At 48.0% G+C, this 18,509-nt stretch overlaps 1 protein-coding gene across 1 annotated transcript in view; it reads left to right on the top strand.

The window, feature by feature from the left end:
* Nucleotides 1-18,509, top strand: part of LOC119821713 — a 179,439-nt gene that overhangs the window by 142,733 nt on the left and 18,197 nt on the right. The window contains exons 37-40 of the mRNA XM_038340846.2: nucleotides 8,211-8,320; nucleotides 14,976-15,125; nucleotides 16,623-16,676; nucleotides 17,282-17,449. Of these exons, the coding sequence (XP_038196774.2) occupies nucleotides 8,211-8,320; nucleotides 14,976-15,125; nucleotides 16,623-16,676; nucleotides 17,282-17,449 (482 nt within the window). The remainder of the gene's footprint in view (nucleotides 1-8,210; nucleotides 8,321-14,975; nucleotides 15,126-16,622; nucleotides 16,677-17,281; nucleotides 17,450-18,509) is intronic.

Genomic DNA, 18,509 nt, shown 5'->3' with positions numbered 1-18,509 from the left:
CTCCTGAGGGCTGGGAGACCTTGGCTTAATTTTTGCCTCCTGGCCAGGATGTGCTACCTGGGTCTGTTAGCAACTGGGTCTCCTGCAAAGTGGCACTGAACCCTGTGGGTGGAGCTGAGGGTTTCTTTAACCCCACACCCAAGAGATTACAGCAAGAAAACACCGGGCAGGATAGGAGGCTTTGGAAGAGGGAAAAGCTTCCTATTAAGTACTTGCAAAGAAACTTTCTGGCCCTGAATTTTTATTGCACCCGGTTCCGTGGATCATGAAGACCACCAAAACTGTATTCCTAACTCCTAATAATCCCGCAGAAAAATCTAGAACCTTGGAGCTAGGCAAAACAAATAGGTTTTCCTTCGAGAGGAGGCCATGTACCCCAGAATGTTGGTGGTAACCTCGTCCTCACCTAAGACATCACCTGTTTTTTCCCTTTCCTCATGACCAATGTCATTTTATTAGGACTTTCAAATCACTGAGTTTCATAAACAGGGCTTTGGGGAAAGGCTGTGCAATGCGCAAGCTGACCACTCCCCCAAGGGCGGCTCCAAATGTCACCAGAGAGTGGAGTGTGACACAGCTCCAGTTACGGAACACTTCACCAGACACAAAGCTTCCTTGTTTGTGCCGCCTCCCTCCTGCGTCCAGGTGGCTCCCTTCTGAATCCTAGCAGAAAAGCCACACGCCCCAGGCAGGTGCAACCACCTTAGAGGTCCAGATGGTTACTCTGATGACACCCTGGGTGGGGGTGGGGCGCAGGAAAGCAAGCCTGCTTTGTGGCTGTGCTGCCCTGGGCAGGAAGGTGGGGAATTCACCAAGGGGGCTTCCAGGGAGTCTTGTGTAAAAACCAGTGGGGTGAGGGGAAGCAGAGGAGCAGAGTGGAGTATTCTGAACTGTGGTCACGTTGACGTTAGTCCATCACCCTGGCTAGCGTGTACTGACCAGTCCTAGTGAGACCTCAGCTTAGATTCCATCCTTACAAGGATTTAAAGCCAAAAAGCTCAGTGTTGGCTTAGCATATGCCAGTCCTCAACACCACACACACAAATAAAATAAAAGCCGGGACTGATGGGTGCAGTGATTGCTACTGTTTTTGTTTTATTTTGGTTTTGACCTTTGGTCGGGGGAGGGGAGTTCTGTCTCAGCTTGGAGGTCTGGGTCAACTGAGTTCCCTAAAGCAAGCAAGTAGGTCCCAACTGTGTGCCGTGGATGCTGTGTCTCTCCAGTTTAATCTGTGCCACTAACATTTCATTAATTAGAACCTTGGACTCTCCACCCACCTACAGTTCACTGCAGCTACAGCGGGCAAAGCTTCCAGAGGCAGTTTCTGCTCCAGAGAAACAGCAGTTAGTGGTTAGCTTTGACACCATGGTTAGCCTGGAGCTGGGCGCTTCTCAGCAGAAGTTAGGATTAGGGAATGGTTAGAAGCCCAGCGACCCTGCAGAGGCTCCAGGGTTTTCCCTCAGGGTCTTTGCTTTAGCTAGACCAGGATTTGCCTTTGTACCCACCAAAGGGGAACTCAAGGGCACCAGAGACTGCTTAGAGAAAGGTGCTCGCCTCCTAAGCGTGAGGACTCTAGTTCAGATTCTCAGTACTCATGTAAAAGCCGGGCATGTAATTCAGCACTAGGAAGGTAGAGACTCACCGTCCAGGCAGGCCAGTGCAGTGGGTGACCCTGTCTCAAAATATAAGGTGGAAAATAAATCCCAACCTCTAGCCTCAGGGTCCATGTACATACACACACACACACACACACACACACACACACACACACACACTCTTATCTCCCTTCCACCACATCTTTGGAGCTTAATCTTTTTTTTTTTGTTTTTTGTTTTTTGTTTTTTGTTTTTTCGAGCCTGTCCTGGAACTAGCTCTTGTAGACTAGGCTGGCCTCGAACTCACAGAGATCCGCCTGCCTCTGCCTCCCGAGTGCTGGGATTAAAGGTGTGCGCCACCACCGCCCGGCCTGGAGCTTAATCTTTTTATTCATGGCCTCCAGTTTATCAGGGAGGCTGCAGAGACATGGCATCTACACCTGGTCCTGGTATTAGCTTTTAATAGCTGAAATAGTTGTTGTCCCCCCGCCCGCCCCCAAGACCAGAGCTGGCAGTGTTGTCCTTGAATTTGTAAGCCAGTGAAGGCAGAGTATGTATCTGTTGTTTCTATAAAAACCAAGTTGATTTGCTAATAGAATATTCTTAAATACTAAAAAGAAAAACACAGGCTGGATATGATAGTACACATTTTTAATTCCAACACTCAGGAGGAAGAAGCAGGTGGATCTCTGTGAGTTTGAGGCCAGCCTGGTCTACATAGTGAGTTCCAGTACAGCCAGAGCTATGTAGAGAAACCTTGGCTCAAAACAAAGGGCAACAAAAAAATTCAACAATAACAAAACCCACCCAACGTTTTGGGGCTGAGGTGATAACACAGTGGCTAAGGGGGAGTACTGATAATCCAGAGGACCTGAGTTCAATTCACCACACTGGGAATCTGATACCTCTGGCCTTTATGGGTACCCACATACATATAATTTTAAAAATTAAATCAACATAAAAAAAACAAGTTGGAACCTTTAATCTCAAAACTCAAGAGGCAGAGGCAATTGAACCTTTGTGAGTTCGAGGCCAGCCAGCTCTACATACCAAGGCTGTGGAGGGAGATTCTGTCTCAAAAGAGAAAGAGAAAGAGGAAGGAAGGAAGGAAGGAAGGAAGGAAGGAAGGAAGGAAGGAAGGAAGGAAGGAAGGAAGGAAGAATAGAGTTCTTGCCTAACATGCAAGTTCAGTACTTTAACTTTTGAAGAAAAGAGGGGAAAAAAGAAAGAATGAGCTACCAACCCATAAACAGACATGAAGGAAGATTAAATGTATGTTAACCTAAAGTTCAGAGACCATGGCAGAAAAAGGAGCACAAAGATTGTAAGAGCCATAAGATCAGAGAGTTTGCTGTGAGTCTGTGTCTCCCAGTAATATCTGCACACGAGGTCTCACCAACATGGCTTCTCAAACGTGAGCTGAACAAGGAAGACACAAACAAACATGACAAAGTAAAATAAATTAGAGTTTCATAATCTTTAATTACTCCTTTTCAAGACAAATACCCCTAGAAACTGTCGCCTTACCCTTTACAGTCACTTTTGCCAAAGTCTACAGACTACGGAATCAACAGTGAGCTGCAGTGCATGGTGGGAACTTCATTATATTTACAGAGAGATGCCCCCGCCCCAGCCGTGCTGCAGTGGGCATGTGCAGAGGCCTGCACTCGGTGTGAGGTAGCAGCAAGTATTTGTAGACTTGTGTATTTTAAGTAAAATCAAATACAGACAGCACAATTTCTTTGAAAGTGGCCTCTGCTTTAGTTGGCCTCTTTTAATTGACCTCCCAACCATGAGTCTTTTTCTCCCGACACTGTGAATTGAACCTCAGGATTCACGCATGCCAGGCACGTGCTCTGTCACTGACCTACATGCCAATACCTTGTTTTTTGCTTTTTTTTAATTCTTGAGACAGGATTTCACTATGTAGCCCAGGCTGTCCTTAAACTTGCCCTCCCTGAGCCTCTGAGCACAAAAACTACAGGATTGGACATCATCCTGGCTTGTTTTCTGTCAAGATAGCTGTCTTAATTACTTTCTTCTTTCTTTTTTTTTTTTTTTTTTTTGGTTTTTCGAGACAGGGTTTCTCTGCAGCTTTAGAGCCTATCCTGGAGTTAGCTCTTGTAGACCAGGCTGGTCTCAAACTCACAGAGATCCGCCTGCCTCTGCCTCCTGAGTGCTAGGATTAAAGGTGTGCGCCACCAGCGCCCGGCTTTACTTTCTTCTTTCTTGTGACTGAAGGTCTTACAACTCAAGGGAAAATGGGTTTGTTCTATCTCACAGGTAGAGGTTACAGTCAGTCATGGCAGGGACACCATGGAAACAGGAACATGAAACATCTGGTCACATTGCATCCACAGTCAGGGAGCAGAGAGAAAGAGAGAGCGGGGAGCAATTGATGGAGGAGAGTTATCTGTCTATGTTACTTTCATTGGTTAATTAATAAAGAAAACTGCCTTGGCCCTTTAAGAGACAGAAAATTAGGTAGGTGGAATAGACAGAACAGAATTGTGGGAAAAAGGAAGCAGAGTTGGGGAGACGCTTCAGGCAGTCGCCATAGTGAGTCTCCATGCTTCTCCTCTCCGAGATGGACACAGGTTAAGATCTCTCCTGGTAAGGCACCCCTCGTGGTGCTATATAAATTACTAAATATGGGTTAAAGCAAGATATGAGTATTAGCCAATAAGAGGCTGAAACTATGGGCCAGGCAGTGTTTTAAAAGAATACAGTTTCCGTGTAATTATTTTGGGCAAAGCTAGCCAGGTGGCGGGACGCAGCCCCGCCACTTCCTTCCACAAGCAATGAAGCTCTGCTTCACTCTCCGTTTTATTCAGTGTTGCCACCACTGTTGGACTGCCCACATTTCGAGTGGCTTTTCTAACCTCAATGAAACTAGTCTAGAAACTTCCTTTGGCCACGCCCAGAAGTCTGTCTCCTGGAGGATTCTAGGGCCTCTCCAGCTGACAGTCAGTAATAACCATTGCAGCACGTTTAGAAAACTCAGGGAAGGTCTTGTGTGAATTTCTTCCTAATCTATACCCTAGAGCCTTTATGTATTGTTACTGCTATCCTGTCCGGAAAATAATGCCGTGCTTGGGAAACTTGTATTTGGGATCGCAGTTTGGAGATCACAGGAGAACACAGTCTTACCTCCATGTGCATCTCAAGCTCCCATTGTTGGGCGCCTGGTTGTTGGGGAGGGGATGGGAGGGAGGGTAGGGGATGAAAAGGAGGGAAGGGGGAGGAGTACCTCTGACTGCACCTGTGTGCCTTCAGCCTTCACTCTGTCTTGGATTCTCATGACCAAGAACCAGGTTATGTGGGGGAAGTGCAGGGCTTCAAGCTAAGTTCCTGAGAGGGGCAGAAAGGGGAAATGGTTTGGCCAACTCAAAATCAAACTTTCCTTCAGTCAAGGGCAAGGAATAGAGAAAAAGATCATCACTTAACCGCAAGGATGCTTCCTCCCTCCCACTTCTGAGCCTCTGCCAAAACTGTGGCTTCAAGGTAGGGTAGAGTGCTGGCCACACAGAGGGGAACTCCCAGAATCGTATAAGCTGGGTGCTGCCACACGCAGTGGTCCTAGCACACCCCTCCAGAAAGACAAGCTGGCCTGCAAAATGCAATGGGAAAAATCAAGCGAAGATCCTGGTTTAAACAAAATGCAAGGACCAACGCCGGAAGTCATCCTCTGACCTCTAGGGGGTCCACTCACCATACCCCTTCCCCCACATGCACACACTTATGCGTGTGCACACTGTTACGCATGTTTGAACACACACGCACATATACACGCACACTCGCTCACCCATACACATGTGCACACACACAGACATACACAAAGAGAGAGAGCGAGAACAGATATCCTCCTGCTACTTCATATTGAAGATGCCATGGCCACACACGTGCACTGAGAACAAGGCAGATGTGGAGGCTGGCTCCTCTTTGCCAGAAATTCCTTGAATGACTTCTTCTCTCCCTGGCTCCAGCCTATAAGTACAGCTGTGTGTCTGAATTTGGACTCATGAGAGAGAGAGAGAGCTGGAAAAGGCTTCTCTTTAACTGGTCCCAGGCTTGGAGCGTGTGATGGATGCCACAACACCTCAACGGGCCTCTGCCCTACAGCACCCTGGGAAAATCATCCAAGCTCTTGTCTGAAGTTTTCTATGATAATCACGAGCTCTGTCTGTTCCATCAAAGTTTATTAAAGCGCTAAGCATCTTAAGAATCATGAACTATGATTTATAGGTTCATTATGCAAAGTAGTCATCTGTAGAAGAAATGTAGACTCCCATTTTCAAAATGAAGACTCGGGGGTCAATAGCACAGCCTATAAATCCTGGAGGCGCGACTGTTTCTGAGCAGATGGTAGCGGATACTGGCGCTTGTTCTCAGAGCATCCCATGTATTTTGGAGTGTGTGTGGCAGGGACTCTCAGCTGAGAGGAAATGAGAAGCCACAGCAGGCAACAGACGAGGGAGCAACAGGGCCTAACTTCTTCAACATATCCACAGCGTCTAAGATTCCTTAGGCCCCGGTATAGTGACATGATCGGGCGTATGCTTTATTTTAAATGTGTGTGCATGGATGTGTATCTACACGTGAGCACACATGCATGTGTAGTCTGGAGGACAAACTCAAGTGTCATTCTCCAGAAAACATCCACCTGTTTGTGAAATAGGACCGCTCACTAGCCTGGAGCTCAACAACCAGCTAAGCTTCAAGGCCAGTGAGCCCTGGGGTCTGCTTTCCTCCACCCAGTGAGCCCTGGGGTCTGCTTGCCTCTCCCCAGTGAGCCCTGTGGGTCTTGCCTCCAACTTCCCAGGAATGGACCATGCCCAACTGACTTTTTTTTCCAGTTTATTTATTTTTTATTAAAAATCCAACTGACTTTTATAAGTGTGTTCCGAGGACAGAACTTAGGTCCTTTTCTTGCAAGGCAAGCCCTTGACTGTTAGTGCCACCTCTCCAGCCCCTGTCTTGGAACTGGAAGCAGAGAAGATATAAGTGGAGGGATGCTGGGTACCTTCCGAGGCAGCAGTGACTGATCAGATACAACACGGATCATTAGAAGAGCAGTCCATCACGATCTCGGGCTTTTTTTGAACATCTGGGATGATGGAAGTTCTATCTTTCTTTTTTTTCTTTTTTTTTTCTTTTTTTCTTTTTTTTTTTTTTTTTTGGTTTTTCGAGACAGGGTTTCTCTGCAGCTTTTTTAGAGCCTGTCCTGGAACTAGCTCTTGTAGACCAGGCTGGCCTCGAACTCACAGATATCCGCCTGCCTCTGCCTCCCGAGTGCTGGGATTAAAGGCGTGCGCCACCACCGCCCGGCTGGAAGTTCTATCTTTGACATGGGGCAGATGGAGTCATTTAGAGAGGGGACACTGGTAACCTGATTAAGCATACATTAAGTTTTAAGTGACTTTAGAATAAAGAAGCTGTTAGGCCAAACTTGAGATGATTATTACAATAATTATAATTATGGGTACACCAAAATGAGCAAGTGGGCAGAGGCTGAGGACTGAGGCCTGGGGCAGGGGGAGTGTGGAAGAGAAGAGCTGCTCAGTGACAAAGAAAGCTAGGTCAGGTGAGCTAAGAAGAAAGCAAGGCTTTTGAAGGCGTCCCAGAGCCTTGAGAGGGGCAGCTTCTCCAGAGGGGAAGTGATGACCTTGGCAAAATGCTAGGGCAGGCAAGTCAAGCCATTGGCTTTAGTGGAAGTTGTGGGTATTTATAATGAGATCAGTTCCCCCAGACTTGTGGAAGTGAAAACCAGGCAAGTGGGTTTGCGGGATGACTTTGCTTTCTGGGAATTTTGTCGTAAAAGGTGTGAAGAAATGAGAGGGTAAACCGCTAGAGGAGAACCAGGAGGAGGGTTTTAATAAGACAGCGGAAAGGCGCGTGCTGCTGTGGGTAGTCCCAAAGGAGGGGGGATGATGACGGAAGAAAGATGGGGAGACTCCTGGGGCTCGGCGCTGAGTGGGCTCCTTCTATAGCCACTGTTCTGTGCCTTGGCATTTTCACTTCCTAACCCGAGGTGGTTGGTATTTGGTCAACACCATCAACATTCTTCCTGTGAACAGTGGCCTACTACTCCGCTGGCGGGGGTTGGGGGGTAGTGTCATAATTGAAAATGACCCCGAATGACAGCCAGCTGAGTTTCCCGCACCATCTGCCACCATAGGAAACTTTGCTCTGAATGAGTTTGTGCCATGCGTGCTTCCTCGCCTATGCATCAGCCGTGTTCTTCATTGACTTCTGATAGGCACACGCCACTGAGATGATCCTGCAGACGTGGGGTGTTAACAAGGCAGACATCTTGAAAGAGGAATGAAAAGCCATGCGGTAGCATTTGCTTCTGGGTTTTGTCTACATTACTGTGCACTGGTCTCCAGGAGGCCTTCACCAGATACTTCTATTAAGAACCTTGCTAGATATCTCCCTTCCTCCATGTTCCAGAGGGTTCTATGTCCTGGACTGCCTCCTCCCCTCCCCGCTGGCATTTCAAAGTGGCAGATTGTTGTGTTGGCATCTTTTGGGAGCTGTGGAGTCATGTCCTTGGTACCTGTCTGTGTTTTGTGGTTCCTGTTCTGATCTGGTGGTTGTTGGCTTTTTTCCTAGACCTTTGGAAACACCAAGTCATGAAAGAAAACTTTTCAGTCGTGAGACCCCAGATTGTGGAGAAATTTGTACAGAGACTGATGGAGAATTCCCAAGACGACGGGCCCGAGGTACTCACTCAAAATTAACTGCTCTGCTCTCCTTTGAACAGAAACCCACATGTCATTTAACATACCCTGGTGCTCCCCACTCTCCCTTAGGATGTGGTTACTGAGGCTGAACCCCAAACTATCACTGCTCACTACCATTTTAGTATGAAGAAGTTCAATTTTAACCATTTATGGAGTAATCAAAAAATGATCATTGGCTAACAAAAAAAAATGGTCAAATGTTTAAAAGACAAACTTGGAACTTTTGAATGAGTTGGTTTTTTTTAAGCAGTTTCCTGTTGTTGATTTGCTAGTATATATATATATATATATATATATATATATATATATATATATATATATATACATACATACATACATATAAAAAGAGGAGACCAAAAAGACCCATATCCACCTAAGTAGGAAACATTTTTAAAGTCTACACTTTGGGGGGGAAAGGCCTCCAGCACCAAAAGGCAACATTTCCTCTTCAGTGGAAGTGGAACCAATAATTTTGTGTTTGTATCCTTCCAGAAAAGCTATCTGAATTCATATAGCACCCTACACTGTAACGTTTAACAGTATTTGCCCTTGCCCGAAAGTGTTTGCTGGAATCAAAAGAATTCATTGAAAAGGCGAGATAAGAAAGCAAACGCAAGTATTTGAACACCCATTTCAAGATCAATACTAAGTGCTTAACATAAAAATCACCTCCACCCAACCATAAAAAAAAAAAATCTGTGTTATTTGGCATGGTGGTGCACACCCATAATCCTAGCACTCAGGAGGCTGAGGCACTTAGATGAAAAGTTCCAGACCAGGGGCCTGCACGACGGATCAGTGTATAAAGGAGATTGAAGTCAAACCTGGACTCCTGAGCTTCATCAGTGGGACCCACGTGGTGGAAGTGGAGAACCAACTCATGAAAGTTGCCACATCTGACCCACACGCAAATGCTATGGCATGGCATGCACATATGCGTGAATGCATGTACGTGTGCGCACACACACATATCATACACACATGCACAAATAAATACTAGAGAGGGGGGAAAGAGTTCTAGGTCAGGGGCCAGTGAGCTAGCCGCGTGAGTAAAGGTTCTTGCTACCAAGGCTGGTGGTCTGAGTTTGAACCCCAGAACCCCGACACGGGGGCAGGAGAGCAGGCCCCAGCAGGTTGCCCTCTGACCTCCACACAGAAACATACATATTCTAGTTAGTCAGATAGGTAAGAGAGAGAGAGGGAGAGAGGGAGCGAGAGGGGGGAGGGAGAGAGAGGAGAGAGAGAGAGAGAGAGAGAGAGAGAGGTAACTACAGGAAACAAGAATTCCAGACCAGCCTGGGCTATATAGCAAAACTCTGAAACAAATTGGTAAATAAATAAATAAAGTTTAAAACTTTTTAAAAATCTGTATTGGCAAAATGTGATCAATATTTTTATATTGTTTTCTTCAAATTTACATTTTTTCTTAAGCTTTTAGAAATGTTCCCATAAATTTTATAATAAACACTTCAGTCCTTAATTATGAGGTAGAAAATCCCCAAGCACGGCTGGGGATGTAGTTCCTCTAGACTCAGCCATACACATCCTCCCACTTAGCTTTCGGTTACACTGAAACATCATCCCGTGTGCTGATGAGCAGCTCCATCTCCCAAGGGCAGAGGTGTTTCCATCCAAACACAGTGTGGCTCACTTTAAAAAGGAAAGGTGTGGGGGTTGGAGAGGTGGCCCAGGAGTTAAGAAAGCTGGCTGCTCTTCTGGAGGACCCAGCTTCGGCTGTCGGCACCCACACTGGGCTTCCTACAAATGCATTTACCTGTATGTGGTGCCCATAAACTACGCAGGCACACATACATATACATAAATAAAAACATACATAAAACCTTAAAATTAAAAATAGGAAGGGCATTCTGATGTGTGTTGCTGCCCTATGAACCGTGAGGACGCCTGCGAAGGCGTGAAAGGACTCTCAATTCCATGTTTGTCAGGTGCCCGGAGGAGTGAGACCCACAGGGACAAGCAGAATAGTGGCTCCCGGGGTCGGGGACAGGAGTGGCAAAGCAGCGTTCAGCGGGTACTGTTCTCATTTTGTAAGATGGCGCCACTGTTTTATACTTGATGACAGTTAAAAGAATACATTTTATGGTATGTATCTGATGATTACATACATACATGCATGCATACATACATATATGACTCCTGCTCGCCTCTCTGCAGGCACCCTGTTGCTCACCCCATCACCAAGGATAAGGAGCTTTGATTTTTGGTGGGGGTCAGAATGTTGTTTTCATTTTGAGACAGGATCTCGATGTGTACCTCTGGCTGGCCTCCCACCCACCATCCTCCAGCTCCCACCTCCCAGCTGCTGAGATCACAGGCATATGCCACCATCTCCCGCTAAGGATAACGTCTTATAGGAAAGAAATGTATGATTCAAAACCAGGGTGAATCCCTATCAGGTACATCTGCGACTTGGGAAGTGCTTAGAGAGGTTGGGGATGCTATTTCTCTCATGTCCCTGCCTAGTGGGCCATCAGCCTCTTCTGCGGGAACCAAGAGCTTTCTCCAACCCAGCTGCCCCCACCCCAGGCAGCTTGAATCTGGTCAGCTGTTACTAAGCTATATTTGGCCTTCCCTGTACATCTTCACCATAGATCCTCTGTCCCTGGACACCTACAGATCATGCCTGGGATGCTGACAGTGAGCCTCAGCTATCCCAGGCCCATTGGAGTCTCTGCCTGGTTCAGCAAGGGGCTTACTCAGGAGAACAAGTCAAAGGGAGTGCACATCGGTTGGATCCCTTTCCTCAGATCCTGTGGCTCCACACCAGAGCATGCAGACAGGGAAGCAGAGCTTTCCTGAGCCCCTTTACTGGTTTCTTCCATGCACAGTGGACCGGGCAGTGACCTGGGGGCCTCAGCCTACCAGCCCTCCCCTATATAAGCCACCCCCGTCGCTTTCCACCATTCAGTAGACACACGCTTGCCATCGTGACCAGTCTCCTTTAAATTCTCTGTTGTCTGGTCAGCTCGCAGTGACCTTGGCCTTGAGGTTTCTCTTGGACTACTGCCTGGAAGTGTGCTGGGTTGGGCAGCCACATCACTCTGGCACAGTGAGCTGTCCCTTGAAGCCACAGGGTGCACTCAGACACTTAGTTACTGCTCCGTCATCGGCTTGTTCTCGATCAGTTTGGTCCACTCTTGCGATCTTTACAGGTCTATATTGCCAGCATCTGGTTACTCTTTCAGCCTGTTCTGAGCATCCTCTTTAAGCCATTAGTAGCAGTGAAGACAGGACAGTCCCAAAGGCCCCAAGCTGCCCACACTAGACCTCCCAGGCTGTGCAGCTGTCTCAGGCCCGATCATCCATGGGCCAGGGGCATGCGCAGTTATTCGGCCATCCAATCATGTTCTCCCAGTCCCCTTCCCAGGCATCCTGCTGGAAACCAGGGATCCTGTCTGCTCTATTTCCTGAGAGAATCAGGTCAATCTGGCAGATTTCTTTTTGTAAACTCATGTTAGTGTCTAGTCTCTTTCCAGTTTCTAGAAAACCAGCCTCCATCCATCACTGGTTCTATTATTTTTCCCCCTCTGAGGCAGAGCTGGAGTTTATTAAAAAGAGAATATTTAAATTTTTTAGTGCAGTTATTTATTTCTGAGGAGATGGCACATGGTGGCCATAGGAAGGTTTCCCGACAGAGGTGTTGTTAGGGTCAAATCTTGAGACACAAGGAGAAGCTGGCAAAATGAACACAGGCAGGGGACAGATGGCACAGCAGGGTGTGGGGGGACACGCTGGATAGGGTTAGATGTGGAATGGCCCTGTGTGCAACCCTTGGGAGTGAGTCCCAGTAGGAACACACCGGCAGAAGTGGTGTTTTAGAAACCTCCAGAACACTCTTGTGCCTGACACGAAACAAATTGTTTGTGTTGGGTGTGGTGGCACACTTCTATAAAGCCACTGGAAAGAGAAGCAGCCCTGGCACCCGCCAGGCCTCACCCAAGACTGGCTCTCCTGAAGAATCAGCACACGGGGCTACCTACTGTTCTCGGCATAGTCAGTCTTAAAACGCTGTAAACGCTGCAGTGGAGCCCGTCCAGAGGAGGGTGGTGGTGCCTACTGGGAAAATCTGGGCCAATGCGGGGAAGCGGGAGGGTGAGACCTGTTCCAGCTGCCTCTACAGGAGTAGGGAAGGTAGGGCTGCGTCTGAGGGTTTCTGGAAGGCCAGCAGAAGCCCCAGGGTCCAGCATCTGCTGTTCAAGAGGCTTCCTATGCTCTTCCCAGAAGGCCGAGTTCATTGCGCAGGACCAAAGTTTACCTAAAACCTTTCTTCCTCACCTGCCAGGCACAACACCCACCGTGGGGGCCCATCACAGACACGCTCTGCCTCCCCACTAGCTCATCCTCCCCCTGCTTTCAGATTGTTCTCAAGACAGTGCCTGAGCTGAGCTGGAGTGGACCCTTCTACGCAACTTGACCCCACCCCAGCCACGCCCTGTGGAGCCTCTTGGGAGAAGGAAGCAGCGAGACCTCTCTAGCTAGTCTTGGGAGGTGCTTATGTGTAGAGTTCTGACAACTCTCACCTCCGGGGTGCCATCCAAACTCACCAGGGGCCCCTTGCTCCTGCTGTGGAAAGCCTGCTGCCTAGGGAGCCCATGGCAGAGGGCCATGGCAATTACATTCTGCCAGCCGTATCTTCAGGGGCTGCGTTGGCAGGCAGTTAATCTGAGAGGCGATTGCCCTGCTAGAGAGCTGGTGGAGGCTTTGTTGGCTTGTGCTCACTCCAGGCAGGATTCCCAGGCCTGTAAGGGATGAGTCACTGGGGCTGGCCTCCAGTGTGGCCTGCGGTGAGGTCAACAGCCACACCCTCACTGACCTCTCAGCCTTGACTTCCGGTGGCTTCAGGTTTTCATCAGAGCCAAACCAGGAAGTTCCCTTTGCCATTAGTAGACCCTTTTCCCAAAAAGACATTGAGGTTCTGATACCTTGCCATGGTGCCAACAGCGTCCTGGAGCATACTGCCCAAAGGTGCAGAGGGTAGCAGGGGCAGGGTGGCCCGCCTTATCCCATCCACTGAAGGGGCCCTCTAAGGGGGGCCCTGGAGAATAAGTCCTAGGACTCGGACTTTTGCCCAGCTGCAGCTGGTTCCTCCCACACAAGTAGAAGTTGTCCTCAGATTCCATGGACCAGTCTTCATAGTATCCTGCCAGGCTGATACAACTGGTGACTTTTTGAAAACATAACTTTTAGGATGTATGCTTTATGTAAAAACTATTTTAATTACACGTACAAATTGTGACTATATTATATTAGAAACTAGAAATACAGCTGGCAGGTGGTGGTACACGCCTTTAATCCCAGCATTCAGGCAGGAGGCAGAGGATCTCTATGAGTATAAGGCCAGCCTGGCCTACAAAGTGAGTTCTAGAACAGCCAAGGCTACACAGAGAAACTCTGTCTCAAAAACAAACAAAAATTCAACAACAACAACCAAAAAAACAAAACAAAACAAAAAGACAGAAAGACAGAAAGACAGAAAGACAGAAAGACAGAAAGACAGAAAGACAGAAAGACAGAAAGAAAGAAAGAAAGAAAGAAAGAAAGAAAGAAAGAAAGAAAGAAAGAAAGAAAGAAAGAAATATGGGCTGGACAGCTGGCTTAGCACAGTGGTTCTCAACTTTCCTACTGCTGCGACACTTGAATACAGTTCCCCATGTGGCGGTGACTCCCAACCAGAAAATTATTCTTGTTGCTGCATCAAAGCTGTAATCTTGCTACTGTTGCAAATCATAATATGAAGTGAAGTGAAACATGCCCCCGGCAATGTTGAAGCACACAAGAGCAGCCCATTTATATTGGGTTTCACGGTCTGAGTTGGTGAGGATGACTGACCAGGTCTCGTCCTCAAAGAATCTGGGTTCCACCAAAATACAAACTCAGATCGCTGGATTCAGAGTCCAGAGTGTTAGCCATTACAGCACGGGAGCTGGTGCACAAATCATAATATAAAGATCTGTATTTTCTGATGGTCTTAGGAAACCCCTGTGAAAGGGTCATTGGACACCCCCAAAGGGGTCAAGACCTACAGGTTGAGAACCACTGATCTAGACTTACCTGGGTCTCCTCCCTCAGCTGTGTTCCCAGAGTGAGAACAGACGGCACTAGGATGTAAATGCCCGTGGTGTGGCACAGACCGAGTGCAGGCAGACGGCCAGGTGGCATTTGGTGAAGAAGACTGTCCTGACGTGTCAGGGTCCTGACGCAGGAACTGGGGGGTCACAGTGTGAGCTCTGTCTGAGGAGCTGCTCTCCCTGTTTCTCCATATTTCACCACAGAGTGCAGAGTACTTTCTGGACGTACATCCATAAGGCCATGTAGCTTATCCTCTTTGAAAGTAGAACTAGCTTTTGCATTCTCGTGGTTTCTTACTTTGATTTCTAATCCTTAATGTTTGAGACACTTGACAGGCCAGCCTTCATTTCTTTCCTTGTTCCTGGCTCTGGCGATGCTCAGAGCAGAGCTGGGGAGGGGGTTGGTAGGACCGGAGTCAACCAATGTTTTGGTGTTGAGGGGAAATGAAAATGTGTCCATGAGCCAGAGACAGCATGTGCTCCGAGCACAGGTGGCTGTCTGTGGCTTCCAGAAGCCGCCAAGAGACACATCACTGCCTTTTCAGATCACCTTCAGGAGGGACCACCTTGAAGCCTGCCTCCTCTCCCTGGGTTGTGATGTCATGGCAAGAGAACGCAGCAACTTTGAGACCTACTCCATGTGTTACGAGCATGTACTGCAACATGCTAGGGAGAAGCTGAGCCAGAGGGAGCAGGTAGGTGCCCAAGGGAGAAGCTGAGCTAGAAGGAGCAGGTGGGCTCCCAGGGGAGAAGCTGAGCCGGAGGGAGCAGGTAGGTGCCCCCAAGGGAGAAGCTGAGCCAGAGGGAGCAGGTAGGCTCCCAAGGGAGAAGCTGAGCCAGAGGGAGCAGGTAGATGCCCAAGAAAGTGAGAACATTGAAGGAGAAAGGGTATGGGCATGGAGGCCTCAGAGTCACCAGGCCCAGAATATCTGAGCACATGAAGAGAGCTGTTTTTATGCCAAATCTAGAGGGGGAAACAGTGCCCTCCACATTTTCCCCATTGGTTTCTTTTCTCGGACCCTGGCACTCTCAGTTGCTAAGTTCCTAGAAGCAACTGGGTTATAGGCTATAGAGGTTACTATGGATACAAGGCATGACCAACAAATGGGTTGAGCCTTTGAGAAAAATGCATAAATACCTCCCCTCACCCAGAAAACACCAATCTTCTTGGGCTCTTTCTGGTCTGTCAGAGAATCATGCATATATATGTATAGACTCTGTCTTCATCAGTCAGTATCAGTGGTGAGACCTTGTCTTAGTGAGGGTTCTGTTGATGTGGAGAGACACCATGACTTCCAAATAATGTTACTCTCTATGAACTTAAGAGGACCAATTATACCACAAGACTAGGTCCCAGTACCCACAGGGTCTCAGAGTCACACCACCATAGAGTATACACTGTTTTGAAATACGTTGTATCCGAGGAGTCATATAGTCTTATTTTATAACAGGGAAAAAATGAGAAATAGTGTCCAAAAAAATCGAATGACGCATTAAAATATCAAACTGTGAGTCTTGGACTTGCCCACACTTGATGGCTTCCCCTACTTGAGCTCTGCATCACTGTAGAAGCCTGGAAGTTACGTTGCAGGTTTTCTTTTTTTTAAAATCTGTGTGTGCACTTGTCCACATGCTAATGTGCATGTTATTTCTCAGAAACTACCCGTCTCATCTTCTGAGACCTCTTTTCTCACTGGAACCTGGAGCTTGTCAGTTCAGCTTGGCTCTCTGGCCAGCAAGCTTCAGGTATCTACCTGTCTCTGCCTTCCCAGAGCTGGGATTACAAGCATGTTCCACCATGCCTGGCTTGCATGTTATCTTTTAATGTTTTCTTCAAAACCCCAAAGTTTAAGTGCCCATAGTGGTGTAACCTTGTAACCCTCAGAATTTGGAAGGTAGAGGCAGGAAAAGCAGAAGGTTAGGGTCACCCTCAGTCATATATTAAGTCTTGTATACATGAGGGACGGAGGGAAGGGAGGGAAAGTGGAAGAGAGGAAAGGAGGAAAAGAGGAAGGGAGGGGGGGGAAGAGAAAGATCACAAAGTCTAACACGGTACCAAGCACAGCCCAAGCTACTGGCAGGGCCAGGGCCCAGAGGATCTTAGAATGGGGCTATAGACACCAACAGGAAGGGGTTTCATGTGCACTGCCATGCATGTGTGCTGGACTGAGCCCTGCCTTCTCCTCCTCCAGGAAGTAGACTTGCTTCGAAGAAGTCAAGTTCCTCCTGAAGACTGTGCTAGTCAGGTAAGTCAGTTACATACTCTTAGTCTGCCAGAAGTTAGTGTTGCCTGCAGCAGTCCCGGCCACAGGGGTCCGTGCTGGCACACTCAAGGAGTAGAATTTCATTCTGTGCAATGGCATTTTCCACCCTAGAGAGTTCTTAAATTGTCTTTGTTATGTATTGTTTGGAGAGGGTGGTATTTAACAGAGTTGTGTGGGCATGCTTCTCTCTCTCTGTTTTTAAATGCCAGTTAGAGTGTGTTTCAAAAACGAAATGGCATTTGATTGAGGAGTCAAGAGAAGGCCAGTTTGAAGATGAGAGCCAAGAGAGATGAAGGGTTTATCAGAAGTACTGTGCGTAAATACCAGTTCTTTGGGGGCTCGTTCATTCATTAGATTAAGAATGTTCTATGCAGGGTGAGTACCTTTCACCTCAACACTCAGGAGGCCGAGGCACGTGAATGTTAGATATGTCTGACATCACTCAGGCCTGTGGAGTCAGCCCGAGGCTCTGCCTTCTACACAGCGGGTCCACCGTGCTAGTCTACACGGAGCTATTCTGCAACTTGCAATTTCCCCACTGCTGCCCATCCGTCCTGCTATACAGTCCGCATTATTTCCGGTACTAGGTTGCAGAGCTCAGCCATGACTTGATCATGGAAGTCACTGCTCTGAGAGCCCAGCTCACGGATCTAGAAGAGGAGACTCTGGACCTAAAAAACCGGATTAGAAAAGAAGTCCAGGAGGAATACAGAGAATTAGTGCAAGCTTTGTTTATGACCTGCTTACATATAAAGGTAAGTGTCTCACGTCTGAGATCTGGGAAGCCCCGCGGCTGCGTACCAAGAGACCAATGACAGAATGGCCTTTGAGGTACCAAGAGATTCTTGAGCCCCCAAAATTTCAAGTGAGGAGGTTTTGTTTGGTTGGGGGTTGGTTTGGTTGCAACATGGTCTTGCTAGGTCGTCCTGCCTGGCCTGGAGCTTGCTGTGTAGCCCACGCCGAACTCAAGGTCAAAACATTGCCACTGCTTGAGCCTCCCTTGTGCTGGGAGGATAGATGTGCACCCCTACGCCTAGCCAACTAGAAATTTTTGCTGAAGAGAGACTTAGCAGTGAGTGGTTATTATTTTATTTTGCCTTGCTTTCGTGTGTGTGTGTGTGTGTGTGTGTGTGTGTGTGTGTGGTTAGTGTGCATACGCCATAATACACAGGTGGAAGTCAAAGGGCAACTCATGGACGTCAGATCTTTCCTCCCCCCTCCCCCGTGGGTTCCAGGGATCAAACTCGGGCCATCAGGCATGAGAGAAAGCACTTCTACCCCCTGAGTCATGTCAGCCGCCTGAGTTGTCATGATTCTCGCAGGATAGACACTGAGCCTAGGAAACCTGAGTGGTTTGGTCCCACAGCTGAGATCTAGCGGCTGGTGGAAAGGAGAGGCATTCTGCTTCAACTTCCCTCCGACGTCTATCACTGTTATTTCAGTTGAGGAGACACCTAAGCAGGTGAGCAAAGGCCCTCAGAGCCCTGCTTGAGCAGAGGGAGCAGCAGCCTGAGAGCTTGCCAGGCAAGTCTGGAGTCTGAACTAGTTTCCACAGATCTGAATCGCCATCCATATGCCCTTCCGCCTTTCTCCCGTATTTAGAATCCGGGAGCTACCAACCTGTCAACCAAGGGGCCACCCAGAGAGGAATGATGGGACTCCTTGTAACACCACTGTGGAAGCTAGCCGCTGTTTAAAATTGAGAATCAGGGAAACAGAGGTCCTATGCCCAAAATGACTCATCAGGTCACCCTGCCCTATGGAGTTCAGTGCATGCCCACAATGTCCCAGCTCTCTTTCCCAGGCCTCTTCTGC

The sequence above is a fragment of the Arvicola amphibius genome, chromosome 8 (assembly GCF_903992535.2).
Source record: "Arvicola amphibius chromosome 8, mArvAmp1.2, whole genome shotgun sequence".
Lineage (NCBI taxonomy): Eukaryota > Metazoa > Chordata > Mammalia > Rodentia > Cricetidae > Arvicola > Arvicola amphibius.
This window is presented reverse-complemented; position numbering and strand designations above follow the sequence as displayed.